The sequence below is a fragment of the Carcharhinus amblyrhynchos genome, chromosome 16 (genome assembly GCF_965287045.1).
Source record: "Carcharhinus amblyrhynchos chromosome 16, sCarAmb.v2.hapA, whole genome shotgun sequence".
Lineage (NCBI taxonomy): Eukaryota > Metazoa > Chordata > Chondrichthyes > Carcharhiniformes > Carcharhinidae > Carcharhinus > Carcharhinus amblyrhynchos.
Genome location: NC_137339.1, coordinates 6272304 through 6293005, shown reverse-complemented (window position 1 = coordinate 6293005; position 20702 = coordinate 6272304). Strand labels below are relative to the sequence as shown.

The 20702-nt window shown below is 42.7% G+C and overlaps 2 protein-coding genes across 2 annotated transcripts in view; one reads left to right on the top strand and one right to left on the bottom strand.

Moving 5' to 3' along the window:
• Nucleotides 1-14344, bottom strand: part of matn4 (matrilin 4) — a 66708-nt gene extending 52364 nt beyond the window's left edge. The window contains exon 1 of the mRNA XM_080204614.1: nucleotides 13990-14344. The gene's annotated coding sequence lies outside the window, so the exon portion shown is untranslated. The remainder of the gene's footprint in view (nucleotides 1-13989) is intronic.
• The window catches only part of rbpjl (recombination signal binding protein for immunoglobulin kappa J region-like), a 53106-nt gene continuing 41495 nt past the window's right edge, over nucleotides 9092-20702 (top strand). The window contains exons 1-3 of the mRNA XM_080205212.1: nucleotides 9092-9133; nucleotides 13280-13376; nucleotides 13928-14093. Coding sequence (XP_080061338.1) covers nucleotides 9092-9133; nucleotides 13280-13376; nucleotides 13928-14093 — 305 coding nt within the window. The remainder of the gene's footprint in view (nucleotides 9134-13279; nucleotides 13377-13927; nucleotides 14094-20702) is intronic.

Here is a 20702-nt window from a genome sequence, read left to right as displayed (position 1 = left end):
TTTTATTAGGTCTGTTTCTCCATTGAGAAAAATGCACTTATGCATTCAAAGTGAAGGAAACACTGTCGGATATCTGTAGTGTAATGATCTGAAATGATTTAAATGTCCATGCAGAATCATTTTAAAAGAAACCATTAGCAGTTTTCACTTAAGGGAGCAAAACGGAAGAAAAAAGTTGAGAGACCTGCTCCTGGATTACTTTGATTAACAGGACATCTGGTGTAGTAAATGTTCCCTTTTTTGGATAAGGTTATGCCTGGCTGTTCTAAATTATTTGAAGCCCCCTCAGCATCTACAGAATGTTTCTTTTAGAAAACAAATTCTCCTTACTGTTTTGAACTTTAAAATGATCAGCTTCTGCTTGTTCTGTCTACATCTACAACACACTAAACATGGTGCACCTGTTCAGCAATCTGATGCACATATTTATAAAGGAAATTGTCTTTGTGTAAACTGTAATTACACACTTCCCCAGCAGAGGTGCTGCTGGGTTATTATCATAGGACAAGTTAACATCACAAATATGGATTTTTTAATATGGTAATTCATAATGGAATATCAAAATAAGGATAGATTTTGTAATTTATATATGTGTGTGTGAATGTATGTGAGTGTGTGTGTGTGTGTGTGTGAGTGAGTGAGTGTGTGTACGTGTGTGTGAGTGTGTGTATATGTGTGTGTTTGAGTGTGTGGGTGTGTATGTGTATGTGAGTGTATGTGTGTGCATGTTAATGTGTGTGTGTATGTGTGCATGTGCATGTGTGTGCATGTGAATGTGTGTGCATGTGTGTGAGTGTGTGTGTGAATGTGTATGTGTGTGTGTGCATGTGAATGTGTGTGTATGTGAGTGTGTGTGAGTGTATGTGAGGATGGGTGTGGGTGGGTGTGTGTGTGTGTGTATGTGAGTACGTGTGTGTATGTGTGTGTGTGAATATGTGTATGTGTGTATGTGATTGTGTGTGTGAATGTGTGTGAGTGTGTGTGCGTGTGAGTGTGTGTGAATGCGAGTGTGTGAGTGTGTGTGCGTATGTGTGTGTGTATGTGTGTGTGTTTGTGTGCGTGTGTCTGTGAGTTTGTTTGAGTGAGTGTGTTTGTGTGTGGGTGTATGTGTGTGAGTGTGAGAGTGTGTGTGTGTGTATATGTGAGTGTGTGTGTGTTTGTGTGTGTGTATGTGTGTGTCAGTGTATGTGTGTGTATATGTGTGTGTATATGTGTGTGTATATGTGTGTGTATATGTGTGTGTATGTGTGAGTGTATGTATTTGTGTGTAAGTGTGTGTATGAGAGTGTGTGTGTGTGTGTGTGTGTCTGTGTGAGTGAGTGTAATATGCCTAAGGGCAAGTATTATTTCAATTTTCTACCTCGTGTGGCCTCCGTTTTTCTCAATAGCTCAGACCCTCCAGCCCAGGCAGCATCCTGGTAAATCTCTGCTCTCTCAAGTGCAATCACATCTTCCTATAATGTGATGACCAGAACTGCACACAGTTGTGGCCTAACCAATGTTTTATACAGTTCCAGCATGACCTCCCTGCTCTTGTATTCTGTGCCTTGACTTCTAAATGTGAGTATCCCATATGCCTATATCTACCTGCCCTGCCACCTTTAGGGATTTGTGGATATTTACAGCCACATCCCTCTGATTCACTTGTCTAACATCATTGTTCCTATTCTTCCTCTTGGTCTACATCACTCTCGTCTTCTTTCAATCATCTCCTTCAGCAGATTCTAATGCCTTATACTGTAGCAAATTCAACTTTGTTAGCTTTCTTGATGATTTTCACTTATGATCGTTCCTCCTCCACCATCCGCAGAAGTTCTCATTGCTCTTGTCTTCTCCCCAGTGACCCAGTTCATCCTTCTCCAGAACCATATTTAGAACTTTCTAATCTTCGGACACATTTTTGTCAAGGTCCATGTTTCAACCTTCTGATGTAATATCTTGACTTATTTCTAGGTTGAGAAATTCTTTATGATGTTAATATTGGCACTGAAATACACAAGTGTGTTTTTGTTCAGTTATCCTCTTGGCTTCTGACTCCACCTCACCCGGAGACTGAACGTAGTCTGGACTCCTTGGGCGGGATTTTATGGCCTCACTCGAATGAGACTGGAAATTCCCACCCAAGATCAATGGACATTTTCGTTGTCCGCCTCTCACCCACTCCGATTCCATGGCAGGTAGGGCGATAGAATTCCAGCTCATGTGAAATGACACAGATCAGTAACTAGTGTTGCTGTAAATTCTCAGTCAATGGGCAGAATTGTCCAGTTCCTTTCCCTTGTGAAAGGTTGTTCCGCAGGATTCTCCAGCCCTCCCCCGCGCGGTGGGTTTTTCTGCAGCAGAGGCGGCTCACTGTCAGCTGCCACTGGATCTTCTAGTCCCACCAAAGTCAATGGTGATTTACAACTTTTGCCCTTGTCACCTGTGGGAAATTTTCAGCTGGGGTCAACTTTGGCAGGGCCAGAAAATCACACTGGCGGGAAGGGCTGGAGAATTATATTTTAATTGTAATACTCCCTTCCTAGGGTAAAGTGTTCCAGTGGGAGTCCAAATGGTAAGAATAAGGTGTTCATAAATGACATGTAGATGATACCTAAGTCTGAGGTCATGTACCAACTGACTCAAGAACAGCTTCTTCCCTTCTGCCATCAGACTTTGAATGAACTTACCTTGCATTAAGTTGATCTTTCTCTAAACCCTAGCTATGATTGTAACACTACATTCTGCACTCTCTCATTTCCTTCTCTACGAATGGTCTGAATTGTCTGTATAGCGCGCAAGAAACAATACTTTTCACTGTATGGTAATACAGGTGACAATAATAAATCAAATCAAAATCTCATAACTTTGTCAAGGAAGCAATCACAAGAACACAACAATTAGGAACAAGGATAGGCCTTTCAGCCCCTTGAGGCTGCTTTGCATCCAATAAGATCATGGCTGATAGGATTGTGATCTCAGCTCCACTTTCATGTCTGCCCCACCATAACCCTTGACTCCTTGCTGATCAAAAATCGAACTAACCCAGCCATGAACATATTCAATTACTGAAGCTCCACAGCTGTCCACAGCTGGGGAAGAGATTTCCACACAGCAGTGACCCTCTGAGAGAAAGAAATTCTCCTTTCTTCAGTCTTAAAAGAACCCTAATTTTTAACTTGTGGCCCCTGGATTGAGACTTCGTCATATGGGGAAAACATACTCTCAGCATCCACCTTGCCAATGACTCCCAGGATCTTAGGTTTTAGTAACATCATCCCTCATTCTTCTAAAATCCAATGGGTGTAGATCCAATCTGCTTAACCTTCCCTCATAAGACAACCCATTCATCCCAGGACGTTGGGTGACCCGTCTAAGCACCTTCTGATGTATGTATATTCTTTCTTAAATAAGGAGACCAAAACTGCACACAGTACACCAGGAAATGCCCTGTAAAACTGGACCAAAATGTCTCTACTTCTATTATCCATTCCTCTTGCAAGAAACACCAACATTCCATTTGCCAATGTAATCGCTTGCTGCACCTGCATACTAACCTTTTGTGTTTTATGTATCAGGATACCCAAGTCCCTCTGTACTGCAAGAGTTCTACAGCTTATTTTAGTTAAAGCAACATACTGCTTTCTATCCGTCCTGCCAAAGTGGACAAGTTCACATTTTTCCACATTGTACTCCATCTGGCAAGTTTTTTTCCTCACTCACTTGACCTCTCGGAATCCCTCTGTAGATTCTTTGTGTCCTCTTGGCTCTTTACATTCCTGTCTATCTTTGCATCATCATCATCACCTTTAGCTATCATACCATCAACTAATTTCTCCAAGACATTGATGTAGATTGTAAATAAGAGGCCCCAGTACTGATCCCGACAGCACTCCATGAATAACAACTCACCAACCTGAAGGTGACTCATTTATCCATACTCTTTTTTTCTGCTGGTGAACCAATCCTTTATCCCTGCATACATGTTACCCCTTACACCATGAACGGCATGGTGGCACAGTGGTTAGTACTGCTACCTCACAGCACTGGGGACCTGGGTTTGATTCCCAGCTTGGATTCTGCGCATTCTCCCCGTGCCTGCGTGGATTTCCTCCGGGTGTTCCGGTTTCCTCCCACAGTCTGAAAGACATGCTGGTTAGGTGCATCGGTCATGCTAAATTCTCCCTCAGTGTACCCGAATAGACGCCAGAGTGGGGTGACTAGGAGATTTTCACATTAACTTAATTGCAGTGTTAATGTAAGCCTTACTTGGGGCACTAATAAGTAAACATTAAACTTTAAAAAAAAATGAGCTCTTATTTTGTGAAGTAATCTTTGATGTGCCACCTTGTTAAATGCCATTTGGAAATCCAAGTACACCAGATCTACAGGTTCCCACATTGGTGTTACTTCCTTAAAGAATTCTAATAAACTATTTCCCTTTATGATTCTTGGCCAGACCCCAGGATGTTGGGGGAGATGTGGTTAGGGACCAATAACTATTTGTTTAAAATAGATTAAGGTTGCGATTTATGACACTTGCTTTTGGAATAAAGCCCCAAGATTCCATGGGTTTTGAACAAACAAAGGCAAAATTTGTGATACAAGTTCAGACAGATGAAATAATTTACAATATGTATCTTATACTCTAACATTCAAGGTAAGTATGAGTTACATGCGAATTAACAGAGAAACCATGATCAAACACATCTGATGAGAATAAATGACTGATGCAACCAAGCCAGAGTCCATGGATTTCTCAATAACCTACCCAGATGTTGGTGAACACCAAGTCAAACAATCTCATTGAAAGTCTGTCTCATGAGGGATTTCCAACTTTACCTTCAAAGATATCTCTTTGAAATTCTCTCCAAAGGTTGCTTCCATTCAACCAGCTTAAAACAAAATCTCACAGGATTTGAATCTCACCTTCTGAGATTTTTTCTCCATAGGTTCCTGAGTACATTCAAACACTAGTTTATAAGCACACTTTAGATCTAAGGCTGTGTCAAGCAGAACACCACTGTTCCAAAGCAATATCTTTGACGCAAGGTATGGACTCTATCTGTGAACAGCAGCTCTTTCTTTCATTCAGAGCCTGCTTCTTTGCTCCTTTATGTTCACTTACTAAGGATCTATTCACTTACTAGTACCTATTCCTGTTCCTATGTCTGTGACACTCCTGACTGGCAGACCACACCAAACTGACTGCTTGAAGAAGAATTAGTGTTGCCAATCCACCTAACCCACACACCTTTGGACTGTGGGAGGAAACCGGAGCGTCTTCAGGAAACCCACGCAGACACGGGGAAAACGTAGTCTCCACACAGACAGTGACCCAAGGTCGGAATCAAACCCAGGTCCCTGGCACTGTGAGGCAGCAGTGCTAACCACTGTGCCACCAATGCTCGGATGAAAGCAATCAGGTCCAGGGGACTTCTCAGCCTTCATTCTAAAATTTCTCCCAGTACTTCTTCGCAAGTTATTGTGATTGTTTTAAATTCCTCCCTCTTTTTTACTTCTTGATTTTCAAGGATCTCTGGCATTTTATTTTGTGTCTTTTACAGTGAAGACAGATGCAAAATACCCATTCAACACTGCTGCCATTTCTTTGTTTCCCATTAATAATTCTCCAGGGAATTTCTAGATAAAATTATACTGAAAATACTTTATCGGGTATTTAAAACTGTCGAACATTATTGCCATGAATTTCCTTCAGTTACCAAAATCCCAGATACATCAATGAATACTGACCTTCCGTCAATACAGTGACTGGTAGAAACCAGAGGAAATTCCTACCTGCAAGTTGCCATGTCTTGACCATGTATTGACCATTCATTAGCTTCAGCTTAGCTCCATATAACACTGTACGAACACCTTCACCATACAGAACGTGAAGGTTGAATAACTTCCCCTATTATATTCTCAGGAAAAGCTCATGTTGGACAATAAATGCAGGTCTTATCTCGAGATTGATAAAAGAATGTCTTTATGCTGTTTTAATACATCTGCAGGATGTGATAATTTCTAACGGCATGGTGGCACAATAGTTAGCACTACTGTCTCACAGCGCCAAGAACCCAAGGTCGATTCTGGCCTTGGGTCATTATGCAGAGTTTGCACATTCCCCCATTGTTTGTGTGGGTTTCCTCCAGGAGCTCCAGTTTCCTCCCTCAGTCCAAAAATTTGCAGGTTAGGTGGATTGGCCATTCTAAATTGCCCCTTAGTGTCCCAGGATGTGTGGGTTAGAGAGATTAGGGGGTAAATATGTGGGGTTGCAGGGACAGGGCTTGGGTAGGATGCTTGTTGGGAGGTCGGTACAGATTCAGTGGGTTGAATGGCCTCTTTTTGCACTGTTGGGATTCTTTGTTTCAACTTGTGGGTCCCCAGCACGTAGGAAAACTCTTACATTTAGTTTTTGATGGATTGGGAGAAACTTGTGTGGAGATATACAAAATGACTTGGAATATGCTTGGTGTCCTGGTAGCATGACCTTTGATTTGATTTATTATTGTCACATGTATTAACGTACAGTGAAAAGTATTGTTTCTTGTGTGCTAGACAAAGCATACAGTTCATAGAGAAGGAAATGAGAGAGTGCAGAATGTAGTCTTACAGTCATAGCTAAGGTGTAAAGAAAGATCAGCTTATTATAAGGTAGGTCCATTCAAAAGTCTGATGGCAGCAGGGAAGAAGCTGTTCTTGAGTCAGTTGGTACGTGACCTCAGACTTTTGAATCTTTTGCCCAACGGAAGAAGGTGGAAGAGAGAATGTCTGGGTTGCATGGGGTCCTTAATTATGCTGGCTGCTTTCCCAAGGCAGTGGGAAGTGTAGACAGAGTCAGTGGATGGGAGGCTGGTTTGCATGATGGATTGGGCTACATTCATGACTTTTTGTAGTTCCTTGTGGTCTTGGGCAGAGCAGGAGCCCATACCAAGCTGTGACACAACCAGAAAGAATGCTTTCTATAGTGCATCTATAAGAGTTGGTGAGAGTCGTAGCTGACTTGCCAAATTTCCTTAGTCTTCTGAGGAAGCGTTGGTGGGCTTTCTTAACTATGGTGTCAGCAAAGGGGGACCAAGACACATGTTGGTGATCTGGACATCTAAAAACTTGAAGCTCTTGACCTTTTTTACTTCGTTCCCTTGATATAGACAGGATATAGTTCAGTTCAGATTCTGGTCAATGGTGACCCCCCACCAGGATTTAATCATGGGGGATTTCATTTGAGTTAGTTTGATTTATTATTGTCACATGTATTAACATACACTGAAAAGTATTGTTTCTTGCGCTATACAGACAAAGCATACTGTCCATGGAGAAGGAAACAAGAGAGTGCAGAATATAGCATTACAATTATAGCTAGGGTGTGGAGAAAGATCAACTTAATGTGAAATAAACCCATTCAAAAGTCTGACAGCAGCAGGTAAGAAGCTGTTCTTGAGTTGGTTGATACGTGATCTCAGACATTTATATCTTTTTCCTGACGGAAGAAAGTGGAAGAGAGAATGTCCAGGGAGTGTGGAGTCCTTAATTATGCTGGCTGCTTTGTGGGAAGTCTAGACAGAGTCAATGGATGGGAGGCTGGTTTGTGTGATGGATTGGGCTACATTCATGAATCAAATCAAATCAAGTCAAACATTTATTTTTTGATGGATTGGGGAAAAGTTGGATGGAGGTATCCAAAATGACCTGGAATATACTTGGTGTCCAAGTAGCATGAATCAGTTAACCTGTTAGTAATCACTATTCACTTTGAGAGGGTTAACATTTCTGTGTAAATAGTGAATAAAAGAAAACCAAACTGGTCCTTCAGACTTCTGCACACACCACAAACAGACTTATAAAATGTTAATACTGCATTCATTATGTATTAGAAAGAAATCATTTTGCTGTCGGCAATCTCAGATGGACACTTCCTTTTCTAGAACAGACCTCTATAGAAGTGAGCAGGAAACATTTCAGCTTTTGGAAACCACATCATGTAGCTTCCTGAATAGTATAGCCATTGGGTCCTATCTTCAGCGTTCTGCAGCAATAGTTATCAATTCCAAAGTTAAAACAGCATTAAGGGCAAAGAGCAGACTTTGGGTGCTTCTGGTGTGTGACATTTTCTTGGAGAGATTGAAACATATTAAATCCAATTGTTTGTTTTTGGCACTAAAACGGAGTGACTGCCTTTAAGGATAATTCAGAGAAGAGGAGTGAACTCAATACGTCTATGAATAATGTACACACATAGAACTGAATTGCTTCTTTTCCTGCTAAATGACCAGAGCACTTGTTGCAATGCTAGATAAGCGTTGGTACAAAAACGTCAATAATTTATCAATAATGGGACGCCCTCATAAGACAAAGAGTGAGGAGGACTTTTTTCTCCCAAAGGGTGGTTGGTGTGTGGAATTCTCTGCCCCGGAAAGTAGTGGAGGCTGTGTCATTGAATTTACTGAAGATTAAGTCAGATAGAGGAGTAAAGGTTATGGGAGGTAGACAGGAAAGTGGAGCTAAATCCACAACCAGATCAGAAATGACCATAATTGAATGAGGTTGGGTTGGCTTGGGCTGTTTTCATTGGAGCACAGAAGACTGAGGGGCAACCTGATCAAGGTGTACAAAATTATAAGAGGCATGGACAGAGGTTTAGCTGTTCCTCTTATTTGAAGGATCAGTCACGAGAGGACATAGGTTCAATGTGAAGGGCAGGAGGTTTAGGGGGGATGTGAGGAGAAACCATTTTACCCAGAGGATGGTGATGATCTGAAATGTGCTGCCTGAGAAGGTGGTACAGGCAGGTTGCCTCACCTCCTATGTTCCTAATATGTAATATCCTATATTACATATTAACATACTATTAATATGTAATGCCAAATTATGGTTTAACATAACAAAACTCTTAACTTTTCTCATTTTAACCCATGATGAGGACCATGAAATACTCAAAGTTATTACATACCAAAGAAATTCAGATCAAATCTCTCACACGAGTCTCACTCTTACAGTTCAATGCTGCCGAAAGACTGAGCCAGCTTTTCGCTTACTCAATAACAATAACTTGCATTTATGTACCACCTCTAACATTGTAAACCATCCCAAAGAGCGTTATTGGACAAATATGACACCGGGCCTCATAGAGATATTAGAACAGGTGAACAAGGTAGGTTTTAAGGAGGAGAGCGAGGTGGACAAGTGGTGACTTTTAGGGAATGAATTCCAAAGTTTTAGACCTTGGCAGCTGAAGGTATAGCTGCTGATTATAAATCAGAAATGGGAAAAGTAGGAGGAAGTCAGAGACCATGGAAGGCTGTAGGATGAGACAAGGTGATGATATAGCGAGGGACTGAAGTGGAGGTGGTGGTGTAGTGGTACTGTCACTGGACTCGTAATTCAGCGATCCAGATAACTCAGGACCTAATCCTGGCATGGCAGATGGTGAAATTTGAATTTAATCAAAATGTGTAATTAAAAGTCTAACAATGACCATGAAAAAACCCATCTGGTTCACTAATGTCCTTTAGGGAAGGAAATCGGCTGTCCTTATCTGGTCTGGCCTACATACTGTTAAACTAGTCTAGCAAATCTATGGGCAACTGAGGATGAACAATAAATGATAGCCCAGTCAGTGGTGCTCACATCCATGTAAGGATAAAAAGAAAATTGAATTTTAAAAATCAAGGCCTTGCTGCACTAGGAGCCCAAGTTGTAAGACTTGTTGGAATTCTAAGAATCTCTGGAATTCTCTGCCCGTTGAAGTGGTGGAGGCTACCTCGCTGAATATACTTAAGTCATGGGTAGATAGGTTTCTGATAGACAGGGGAATTAAGGGTTATGGGGAGAAAGCGGGAAAGTGGAACTGATCCACTTCAGATCAGCCATGATCTTATTGAATGGCAGAGCAGGCTTGAAGGGCTAGATGGCCTACTCCTGCTCCTATTTCTTATGTTCTTATGTTACTCTCCTGGAAGAACAAGTGAAGAACAAGGTATGAAGACATATTGCTCTTCAAATCTCTGAGTTTACAATTTTTAGCATCTCTGGTCTGGTATGACTCCATGCAAGACGTTTATGTAAATCTAAAACAACCAAGGAACACACAAGTTGGTGTCATCCAATTGTGAAAGCCAATGGAACATTGGATAATCTACAAAACCAACATTACCAAAGTCCTTTTATCTTTCCCATGTTCCTAAGTCGTATAAACACATCCACCCACAAAACCCATTCAAAATGTGACCTGTGTGATTGGCAAGCTGTCTGCTCCCTCCAACTAAACCACCAGAAATTCAATTCAAGGTTGATTTGTTTCTTGAATTCTTGACACAAAAACTAAACTCACCAACTCAAGGCAAAGGATCAGATAATCCTTCTTGAATCCTTCAGGTGGAGTGCAGGATGTCAATATGGACAGGATAGTGTAAAATTTCCTCAAGTGCCAATTTCAGATATTTGATATAGAATCTCTGCAGTACAGAAGGAAGCCATTCAGCCCATTGAGCCTGCACTGACTGCAATCCCACCCAGTCTCTATCCCCATAACCACACCCTAGCTGGTCCCCTGACACTAGGGGGCAATTTAGCATGGCTAATCCACCTAACCTGCACATCTTTGGACTGTAGGAGGAAACCGGAGACCTGGAGGAAACCTATGGGGAGAATGTGCAAACTCCACACAGATAGTGACCCGAGGCCGGAACTGAACCTGGGTCCCTGGCACTGTGAGACAGCAGTGCTAACCATTTGGCTATCGTGCCTCCCCTAACCTCTACAGAGTCTATGCAAAAAGACATAGCTCACCAGGCTTACCAATGTAACCCTTAGAAACTTAGGAAAGTCATAGATGGTCAAGTTGACCACCAGTATTGGTTAATGGTTTGTACAAAGTATAACTGATTATCATTGTCATTTAGATTTAAAACACAGAGCTTGGATACCGTAAAGAACACTGTTTTAAAGAATAAAATGTATACATTCATAAAACCTCCCAGCATAATATTAAACACTGGGGTACAGAGACAAAAGAAAAAATTGCTTTTCAATAGCACCTTCCATGACCACCAGATATCCCAAAACACTTTACAGCCAATCATTTGGAAGTGTAGTCAGTGTTGTAATGAAGGAAACACAGCAGCCAACTTGTGCACAGCAAGCTCCCACAAACAGCAATGTGATAATCACCATAATCTGTTTTGTGATGTTTTGAGGGATAAATATTGGCCAGGACACTGGAGAGAATACCCCTGCTGTTCTTCAAGATGGTGTCATGTGATCTTTTATGTCCAGTGCTAAACCACTGTGCTGCCCATTTCACTTATGCAATTTGAGTCTTGCTAGAAAAATATTTATTACCCATCCTTAATTGCGCTTGAGAAGGTCGTGGTGAGCTGCCTTCTTGAACCACTGCAGTCCATGTGATGTAGATACACCCACAGTACTGTTAGGGAGGCAGTTCCAGGATTTTGACCCAGAGACAAATGGTAATGTATTTCCTAATCAGTTGGAACAGCATTTTCAATGGGCTGGGGGATGGGGGGGGGGGGGGGGGGGGGGGCACAATGGAACAAATGACATGTATTCTGATCTACCTTTTTGTGGGAATTCAAATTTGCCTTTTAAAATTGTTGGAGAAAGGATTGAGTGTCCTTTGATGAATATACTGACACAAACTTTTGTCATGGAGTGTGGAAAAAATACAATTGTGCAGCTCAGATACTGAGTAAGACAATTTGAACCAGCCAGCCTTCCCCCTAAAGAAAATAGTTTAAACAGGTCTGTCGATCTGAGGTATGAAAGCAATGTGCAGTGTGAAAGTGGTTTGAGATGAATAGGAGCTTTGTGATTGCAGCTGAAGTAGTTACCGCAACCAAACACTGCAACAACTTTAACATTGTGGCAAAGTTTCTTTCACGTGTACTGAGTGTTGTAATCTTCAAGGGTTTCTGCCTGTTTTGCATTCTGGATCTTAACAATATGTCAGGTTTAGGAGTGGGGAGCAAGGGAAAATCTATCTCATGCTTTCATTATCACAGGATCCATACACATTTCCACAAACATATCCTAAATATGAGTGCTGTTAAAATTAATTGTTATGCAAGTAGGTGTAGCCAACTGCTTGCCAATCTAGAAGCTCTACACAGTTTATAAATTCATGAAGCACTAGAGGTTATTCGGCCCAATATTTCCAATTGACCTAGCTCTAGTTTTAGAACAAAGAGTATAGCACAGGAACAGGCCCTTCGTTCCCCCCTCCCCACAAGCCTGTGCCGATCATAACGCCTTAATTAAACTGATAAAAAATCTTCTGCTGTTACTCGATCTGTATCTCTCTATTCCCTCTCTATTCATGTACCCATCCAGATGTCTCTTAAATGTTGCTAATGTGCCTGTAGCACCACCTCCTCTGGCAGCACATTCCAGGCACCCACGACTCTCTGCATGAAAAGCTTCACCCGCACATCTCTCTTAAACTTTCCCTCTCCCACCTTGAACCTATGCCCCCTTGCAATTGACAGTTCCACTCTTAAAAAAAAGCCTTTGACTATCCACCCCGTCTATGCCTCTCATAATTTTGTAAACCTCTATCAGATCCCCCCCTCAGCCTCCGTCTTTCTAGTGAAAACAGTTTAGTTCCCAACTTCTGAACTCCAACCCACCAGCGGAAATAATTTCTAACCATCTCTTAACACCTTAATTCCTCCACTGTGTGGAGTTTGCACGTTCTTCCCGTGTCGGCGTGGGTTTCCTCTGGGTGCTCTGGTTTCGTCCCACAGTAAAAAGTCTGACAACATCAGGTTTTAGTCCAACTGATTTATTTGATAGTAAACTCACAAGCTTTCGAGGGGACTCCCTCTTCATCAGGTGAATGGAGAGTTCTAGGTCAGAACTCTCCTTTCACCTGATGAAGAGGGAGTCCCCTCGAATGCTTGTGAGTTTACTATCAAATAAATTGGTTGGACTAAAACCTGATGTTGTCAGACTTTTTACTGTGTTTACCCCAGTCCAACGCCGGCACATCCACATCATTCCTCCCACAGGCCAAAGATGTGCGAGTTAGGTGCATTGACCGTGCTAAATTGCCCCTCAGTGTCCCAGGATGTGTAGGTTGGAGGGATTAGTGGGGTAAATATGTGGGGTTACGGGGATAGGGCGTGGGTGGGATTTTTGTCAGTGCAGGCTTGATGGCCAAATGGCTCCTTCTGCACTGTAGGCATTCTATAATTCTGTGATTCTAGACCTCAATTAGATAGTAGCTTAAACATTCTATATCCCAAATTACAACCCCAGCCAAACAATTTCACTCTTTTAGCCCCTGTATCAGTCACAGGAAGATTACAAGTGCATTTCCTTATCCAGCATCAACCTGAAGCACAGAACGCAAGTATATGCACAGCTATGTAAACAGAGTAAGGTAAACCTGAAAGCAGTGTGCATAATACTATGCAAGCCAGTGTGAAATTGTAATAAAATCCATTCATTTACACTTTCCTACAAGCAAACCCTTATTATAAATAGCAGAAATTTCTTAAGTAAGATAAAAACTGGGCAGGACAATGACAGTTTGACTGTCACAGAGACCCGAGGGAGGGAGACAGAGCTATGGGCACCACTTTATGTGGTTTTATTTACAATGATTTTGACGGCTGTTTAAATGTTCTAAGCACATTGCAAACCGCCCACTAGTATTTAGGTTCGGACAAAACTTTAAAGGCCTCCGTTAATAACCCAGTCCTGGAAGAATTTTATAGTATGCCTTCAACCTCTCTGTACCACGATAAGCCTTGTAAATGTGGTAAAATTTAAGGCACTTGCATTTTTAGTAAGTGACATTCTGTTTATTTCTGTTGGGAAATTAAGTTGTTTTGCTGCTCCTACTTGACATTTATTTGCAGATGAGAATGGAAAATTAAAACAATTCTCTCTTCCTCCTCCCTCCCTCCCTCCCCTCTGCACTCAGCCCAGTTCCTGGATGTTTCCAGCAGAGACCGTGCTTTCACCCCAGCGGGAGTGCACACTCACCTGAACCGAGCTGAGGGCGCTGAGAGGCGGCGGAAGGTCCCGATCGAGCCGCGGAGAGAGGCAGAGAGCGACAACAACTTTCCACGACCAGCCTTGTGGCAGAGGTAAAATAATCATATATTTGTTAAAAATCTATAAGGGGGGAGAAAAAAAAACTGGCCACAAATGTTTTCTTGAACCCAAAAAATACACAAATAGCTGGGAGATATCCAGTAGATTGTAACCACTGGCAATTAAATGAATGAATGAGCTTCGAATGTAGAAGAATTCAGGGGGCTCTATGTGAGTGGACAGAAGATATAAAACTCCTGTTACTCTCTTTTCTGTCAGAACCACTCAAATAAATCTGCGGGAGGGGTTCTTTTCCCGGAGTGCAGGAGGGGAGTAATGTGGGGCAGGTTTTTAAAACATTGCCCTAGCCAGGGGTAAGTAAACCACTCCCTCTGGAATGCTCGAGGGGTCAGCGATCAGAGGAAGTTTGGATGAATGTGCCATTGAAAACCCACTCGAGGAAAGTTAGACAACTGTCTAGGATTTCTTTCAGAGGGCGAGCAGCGCAGAAAGCTGGCCGGGGGAGATGAAATTCGCTGGCAGGAGTTAATCTGGAATTGCAAAGCAGATATTTAAAACAAAATAAGATACATTTTCTGTACCGCATTATTTGTCGAGGGGAGTTCCTCTGAGAATTGCAGCTCTGTCAACGGGATACATTTACTGCAATTTTGGGGAAAGTAACAAACATCTTTTGTTGTATAATTAAATCAAAAATTCTACATTTCGTTGCTGAATTAACCTTGTAAACTCCTCTCCTCTGTCTCACACACACATTTATATATAAAGCTTACTATGTTGTCAGGGAGATGGGTCATTGGTGCTGCAAAAGCCCTGACAACGTTCTGGTAATAGTCCTGAAGGGCAGCACGGTGGCACAGTGGTTCTTACTGCTACCTCACTGAGCTAGGGACCCGGATTCGGATCCTGACTTGGGAGACTATTTGTGTGGAGTCTACAAGTTCTCTCCGTGTCTGCCTGGGTTTCCTCCGGGTGCTCCGGTTTCCTCCCACAGTCTGAAAGTCATACTGGTTAAATGCATTGGCCATGCTAAATTCTCCCTCAGTGTAGCCGAACATAATGCCGATGGTGGACTGAGGTGGACAGGATGAGAGGTCACATGACGCCAGGTTATAGTCCAACAGTTTTATTTGAAATCACAAGCTTTTGCAGTGCTGCTACTTCGTCAGGTGAAGTACAAGCAGGGGATTTTCACAGTAACTTCATTGCACCGTTAATGTAAGCCTATGCGTGACAATAATAAATAAACTTTAAACTGAAGATGTGTGCTTCAGAACTAATCATGCCTTTAACCAAGTTATTCTAATACAGCTACAGCACTGATAATGTGGCAAATACAGTAAGAAGTCTCACAGCACCAGGTTAAAGTCCAACAGGTTTATTTGTAGCAAACACCACTAGCTTTCAGAACTGGTTGTTCCTTCATCAAGTGGGTGGGAGTTCTGATCACAAACAGGGCACATAAAGACAAAAACTCAGTTTACATGAATAATGGTTGGAATGCAAGTCTTTACAGCTAATTAAGTCTTAAAGGTGCAGACAATGTGAGTGAAGAGAGCATTAAGCACAGGTTAAAAAGACGTATATTGTTTTCAGATAGGAAAGTTAGTGAGATTTTGCAAGTCCAGGCAAGTTGTGGGGGTTACAGATGGTATGACATGAACCCAAGATCTCGATTGAGGCTGTCCTCATGTGTGCGGAACTTGCTATCAGTCTTTGCTCAGCGACTCTGCGCTGTCGTGTGTTGTGAAGGCTGCCTTGGAGAACGCCTACCCGAAGATCAGAGGCCGGATGCCCATGACCGCTGAAGTGTTCTCCAACAGGAAGAGAACAGTCTTGCCTGGTGATAGTCGAGCAGTGTTCATTCATCCGTTGTCGTAACGTCTGCACAGTCAATGTGGCAAATTCCCAGATATATTCCAATGTGGCCATTTACCGCTCCATCAGCCTACTCTCAGTTATTAAAATGATGGAAGAAGTTGGGGACAGTGCTATGAAGCAGCATTTACACAGTGGTAACATGTTTAGGGGTGCTTAGTTTGGGTTCTATCACTCAGCTCCTGATCTTATTGCAGCCTTAGTTCAGACATGGACAAAAGAGCTGAATTCCAGAGGTGAGGTGAGAGTGGCTGCCCCTGATATCAAGGCAGCATTTGACCGAGTATGTATCACGGAACCGTAGTGGGGGTGGGGGTGGATGGGGGGGTAGGGTGGGGGGGGGGGGGGGGGGTGGGGGGGGGGGGTGGTGAGGTGGGATGGGGGGGTGGGGGGGGCAGAGGGGGATGATTTCTGTGTGGAAGCCCAACAATGAGATGCAAATGAATGGAAGGTTCCTAACATTGCATGGCAGTAAATGTGATTCGCCACTGATGCGGGGGAGGAGATGTTTCCCTGCCCACATAAAATTTGGGCTTCTCGCAAGATTTTCCTCTCATCATCAAACCTGCCCCAGGAAAACAGAAGCAGAAAATCCCAGCTGCTGTCTTTTAGATGCTGACTGATGTATATGTGTATAACTGTGTATATGTGTATGTGTGTGTGTTTCTGTGTGTGTGTGCGCGTCTGTGAGTGTGTGTGTGTGAATCTGTGTCTGTATGTGTGTGTGTGTGTGTGTGTCAGAGGTAGTCTGGTGCTTATGGGAGATGCTGACAACTCAGAGGTTACCAGTTCATGTTCCCACCACAGCCTGCAGTGAGGTTTAGTTCAGTGACTGGTGGCTTGGTGAGTGTGAAAACTGCCATTTCATCTGACAAACCCAACTAGTTCATTAATAGGAAAGAAGCTGTCTGTCCCATACTTGGTTTGATTACATGGGACACCAAGCACACACTATATTGTTGACACTTGATGCCTTCAGGATAAAGGGGGATCGGCATTAACCACTGCTTTACTAGAGTTATCCACATTCCACGCGTTTGGTCAGCCCAAAGATGTGCAGGTTAGGTAAATTGGCCATGTTAAATTGCCTTGCAGTGTCAGGGGGACTAGCCCATAAATACATGGGGGTAATGGGGATATGGCCTGCGTGGGATTGTGGTCCGTGCAGACTCGATGGGCCGAATGGCCTCCTTCTGCATTGTAGGATCCATGATTCTGTGGTAGAGGACGGGTTAATGTGAGACTGGAGAACAGTACCGCCCTCGGTATGATGTAAAGAGTCATGTGATTATAGATTGTAAGGTAGAATCTAGAAAGAAGCAATTTCCCTGTATGACAGCATCTTGGATACCAACATAGTAATGGATTAGCAGTAAAAGGTTTAAATTTAATCATACAAACAAAAGAATAAAGGTCAAAGAAAACTACAGCATACAACAGGACTTTCGGCCCTCCAAGCCTGCACTGACCATGCTGCCCGACTGAACGAAAATCCCCTCCCCTTCCGGGGACCATATCCTCCTATTCCCATCCTATTCATGTATTTGTCTAAATGCCCCTTAAAAGCCTCTATCGTATCTGCTTCCACTATCTCCCCCGGCAGCGGGTTCCAGGCATCCACCACCCTCTGTGTAAAAAATTTGCCTCGTATATCTCCTTTAAACCTTGCCCCTGGCACTTTAAACCTATGTCCCCTAGTAACTGACTCTTCCACCCTTCTGACTATCCACTCTGACCATGTCCCTCATAATTTTTTGACTTCTATCAGGTCGCCTCTCAACCTCTAGACATTTTCATGAAATACCAACAATCCTGACCACACCAACAATGAACAATGATACAGATAGGACCAGGATAGGTTTCTGATAGACAGGGGAATTAAGGGTTATGGGGAGAAAGCGGGAAAGTGGAACTGATCCACTTCAGATCAGCCATGATCTTATTGAATGGCGGGGCAGGCTCGAAGGGCTAGATGGCCTACTCCTGCTCCTATTTCTTATGTTTAGTTCCCAGAACCAGGTCTTGTGATTCACCAATTCCTTTGCATCAATCCCATCAAATTCTTTTGTCACTTTTAATTCCTTGATTAGATTACCCAGCCATCCTAAACTCCAGGGAATATAAGTCAAGTTTACATGGTCTTAATCCTTCAAGCTCCTGTGTCGTTCTGCTGAATCTGCACTTTGTGCTGTTTGAGGTTCATACCTGATTGATTTCTCCAGCTGTGCTCCCAGATGTTTTTGAAACAGTGATTCCCTGCAGTAGTTTTCCAGATCAGCTTCCCACACATTTTATAAACCTGTTCCTCATTGTCACATTTTCTGTTGTTGGATACCATCCCTCACCATCTCACTTTCCCTCTTTCCTGCTGCTTTTTCACTTCAAAAACTTATTCAACAGAGATGTATCCACTGACCTGAATTGCCAGTATTCCATTCTGCGCATCCCTCTTCACTCAAGTTCCACCACCTCGCCATCCCTATTCCTGCTTCCAAATGTTCTTCAAGTACCAGTAATCCCAAAAATTCTCAGTGCTTCTCTTCCCACTGCTCATGATCCCAGTAACTCTCCCCCATTCCCAAAGCACAATTACACCGACGTCTTTCCCAAATCCCATTAAGCTAAGTGCCCACCTCCAGCCAACCAGGTCAGTTCACCTGGAGGAACTGATATTACGACAGTGGAACTTCCTAATGGAAGAGCACATTCTGTGAGCATTGCCATCAGAGGACAACTCACTCTTATGGTAATCAAAATGAAAAATGAGAAACTTGTGTTGATACAGCAGGTGGGATATTCCGGCTGTTCACACCGCCGGGATTCTCTGGTCCCGCTGCAGTGAACTGAGATTTGGCTGAGCGCCAAATCCTCCATCCTTATTTGCAGCTGTGGTGTGTCGTGATTAGCTGGAAAATTCTGGCTTTTATCTTTCATGATCTTGATACAATTAACAACCAAAAAGGCTCATTTGAAATGTAGCCACTGATGTGTTGTGGGAAATGTGGTGACTGCTTTGTTTCCTACAGTAAGAAGTCTCACAACACCAGGTTAAAGTCCAACAGGTTTATTTGGTAGCAAAAGTCACTAGCTTTCAGAGCGCTACCCCTTTGACAGGTGAGTGAATCTGAAAGCCTGTGGCTTTTGCCACCAAAGAAACCTGTTGGACTTTAACCTGGTGTTGTGAGATGTCTTACTGTGTTGACCCCAGTCCAACGCCGGCATCTCCACATCATTCTTTCCTATAGACAGCAATGTGATAAATGGCCAGATCATCACTTTTAGCTATTGATTGAGGGGTAAATATTCACCTGCACTTCCCCTGCTCTGCTTCAAAAATGCCATGGGAATTTTTTTAAAGCTTTTAAGTTTATTTATTAGTGACACAAGTGGGCTTACATTAACACTGCCATGAAGTTACTGTGAAAACCCCCTAGTCGCCAAACTCTGGCATCTGTTCAGGTACACTGAGGAAGAATTTAGCGTGGTCAATGCACCTAACCTGCATATTTTACAGACTGTGGGAGGAAACTGGAGCACCCAGAGGAAACCCATGCAGACATAGGGAGAAAGTGCAGACTCTGCACAGACAGTGACGCAAGCTGGGAATCGAACCCAGGTCCCTGGCGCTGTGAGGCAGCAGAGCTAACTTTTGACATCCACCTGAAAGAAATGACTGAGCCTCAATTTAACAAGGATGGCATCTCTGAAAGCGAAGTACTCCCTCATTAATGCATTTGGAAGGTCAGGCTAGATCTTGTGCTCAATTCTCTAGAGCAGGGCTTGAATCCACAGACCACCCACTTTGACGCAACAATGCAATCACTGAGTTGCAATTGAATGGCAGGTAACTCCTTCTGCTCCCGCTCACATAAAAACCTTTGCCTCTTAACTCTTTAATTCCAAATCCCTTGGTGCAAATCATAGTCCTCTGCTGTTGGAGACAGATTTCTCCACTGCCTTACTCCCGCTGGGTCTTTGTGAGATTTGGCTGCAATGGAGTGAGGTCAAGACCATCACTGTAATTCAGGATCCTTTTGTGCAGATCCACTCCTGAGCTTGCCAGCCTGTGATTTTCCACTCGCTCCTTTTAATGGGTGTGAAATTATAGGTTGGCAAAGCTTAGAAGCAGAGGTAAATCCTGGCCATAAAATATGAATTGATGGTTTGTAAACTGCCTGAAGGTATCTGTGTTTCACCATTTAAATTAGTTCTTAAGACAGTTCGATAGATTAAACCTGCGTTAATTCACTTGAGGTATTGAGCTGGGCCTGACGTTTATTAAATAAACAAAGCACTTTGAAACAGTGCCTCACGTAAATCTAATTTGGAAATCAAATGAAGGCATTTTAAAGTCTCACATATACTTATGTCATCATGACATGCCAAGAAGAAAATATATGAACGATAAAAAGATATTTGGTGATGATATGTGAAGCATTGAATACATCAGGAGGTGCTGATATGTGATAAATCAGGAACTTAAATTGAATAAACATTATTTTAATGATATTGCTGTCTGAGTTAGAATGGGAATGCCAACTGAGAATTGTCTACATTAGCAATCAGACATTCTTAAAGCACATTCCATTCACTCCATCATGCCTGTGTTAGCACTTGGAAAGAATGTTCCAAACAATCTCACTCCCCTTGTTCCTTCCCCATGACCCTGCAATTTTCTCCCACTTACCTGTTTATTCAATTCCTTTTCAAAAGCTACTTCCACTAATTATAATAATGTACTGAGTAAAATTAAAACCCTCTTC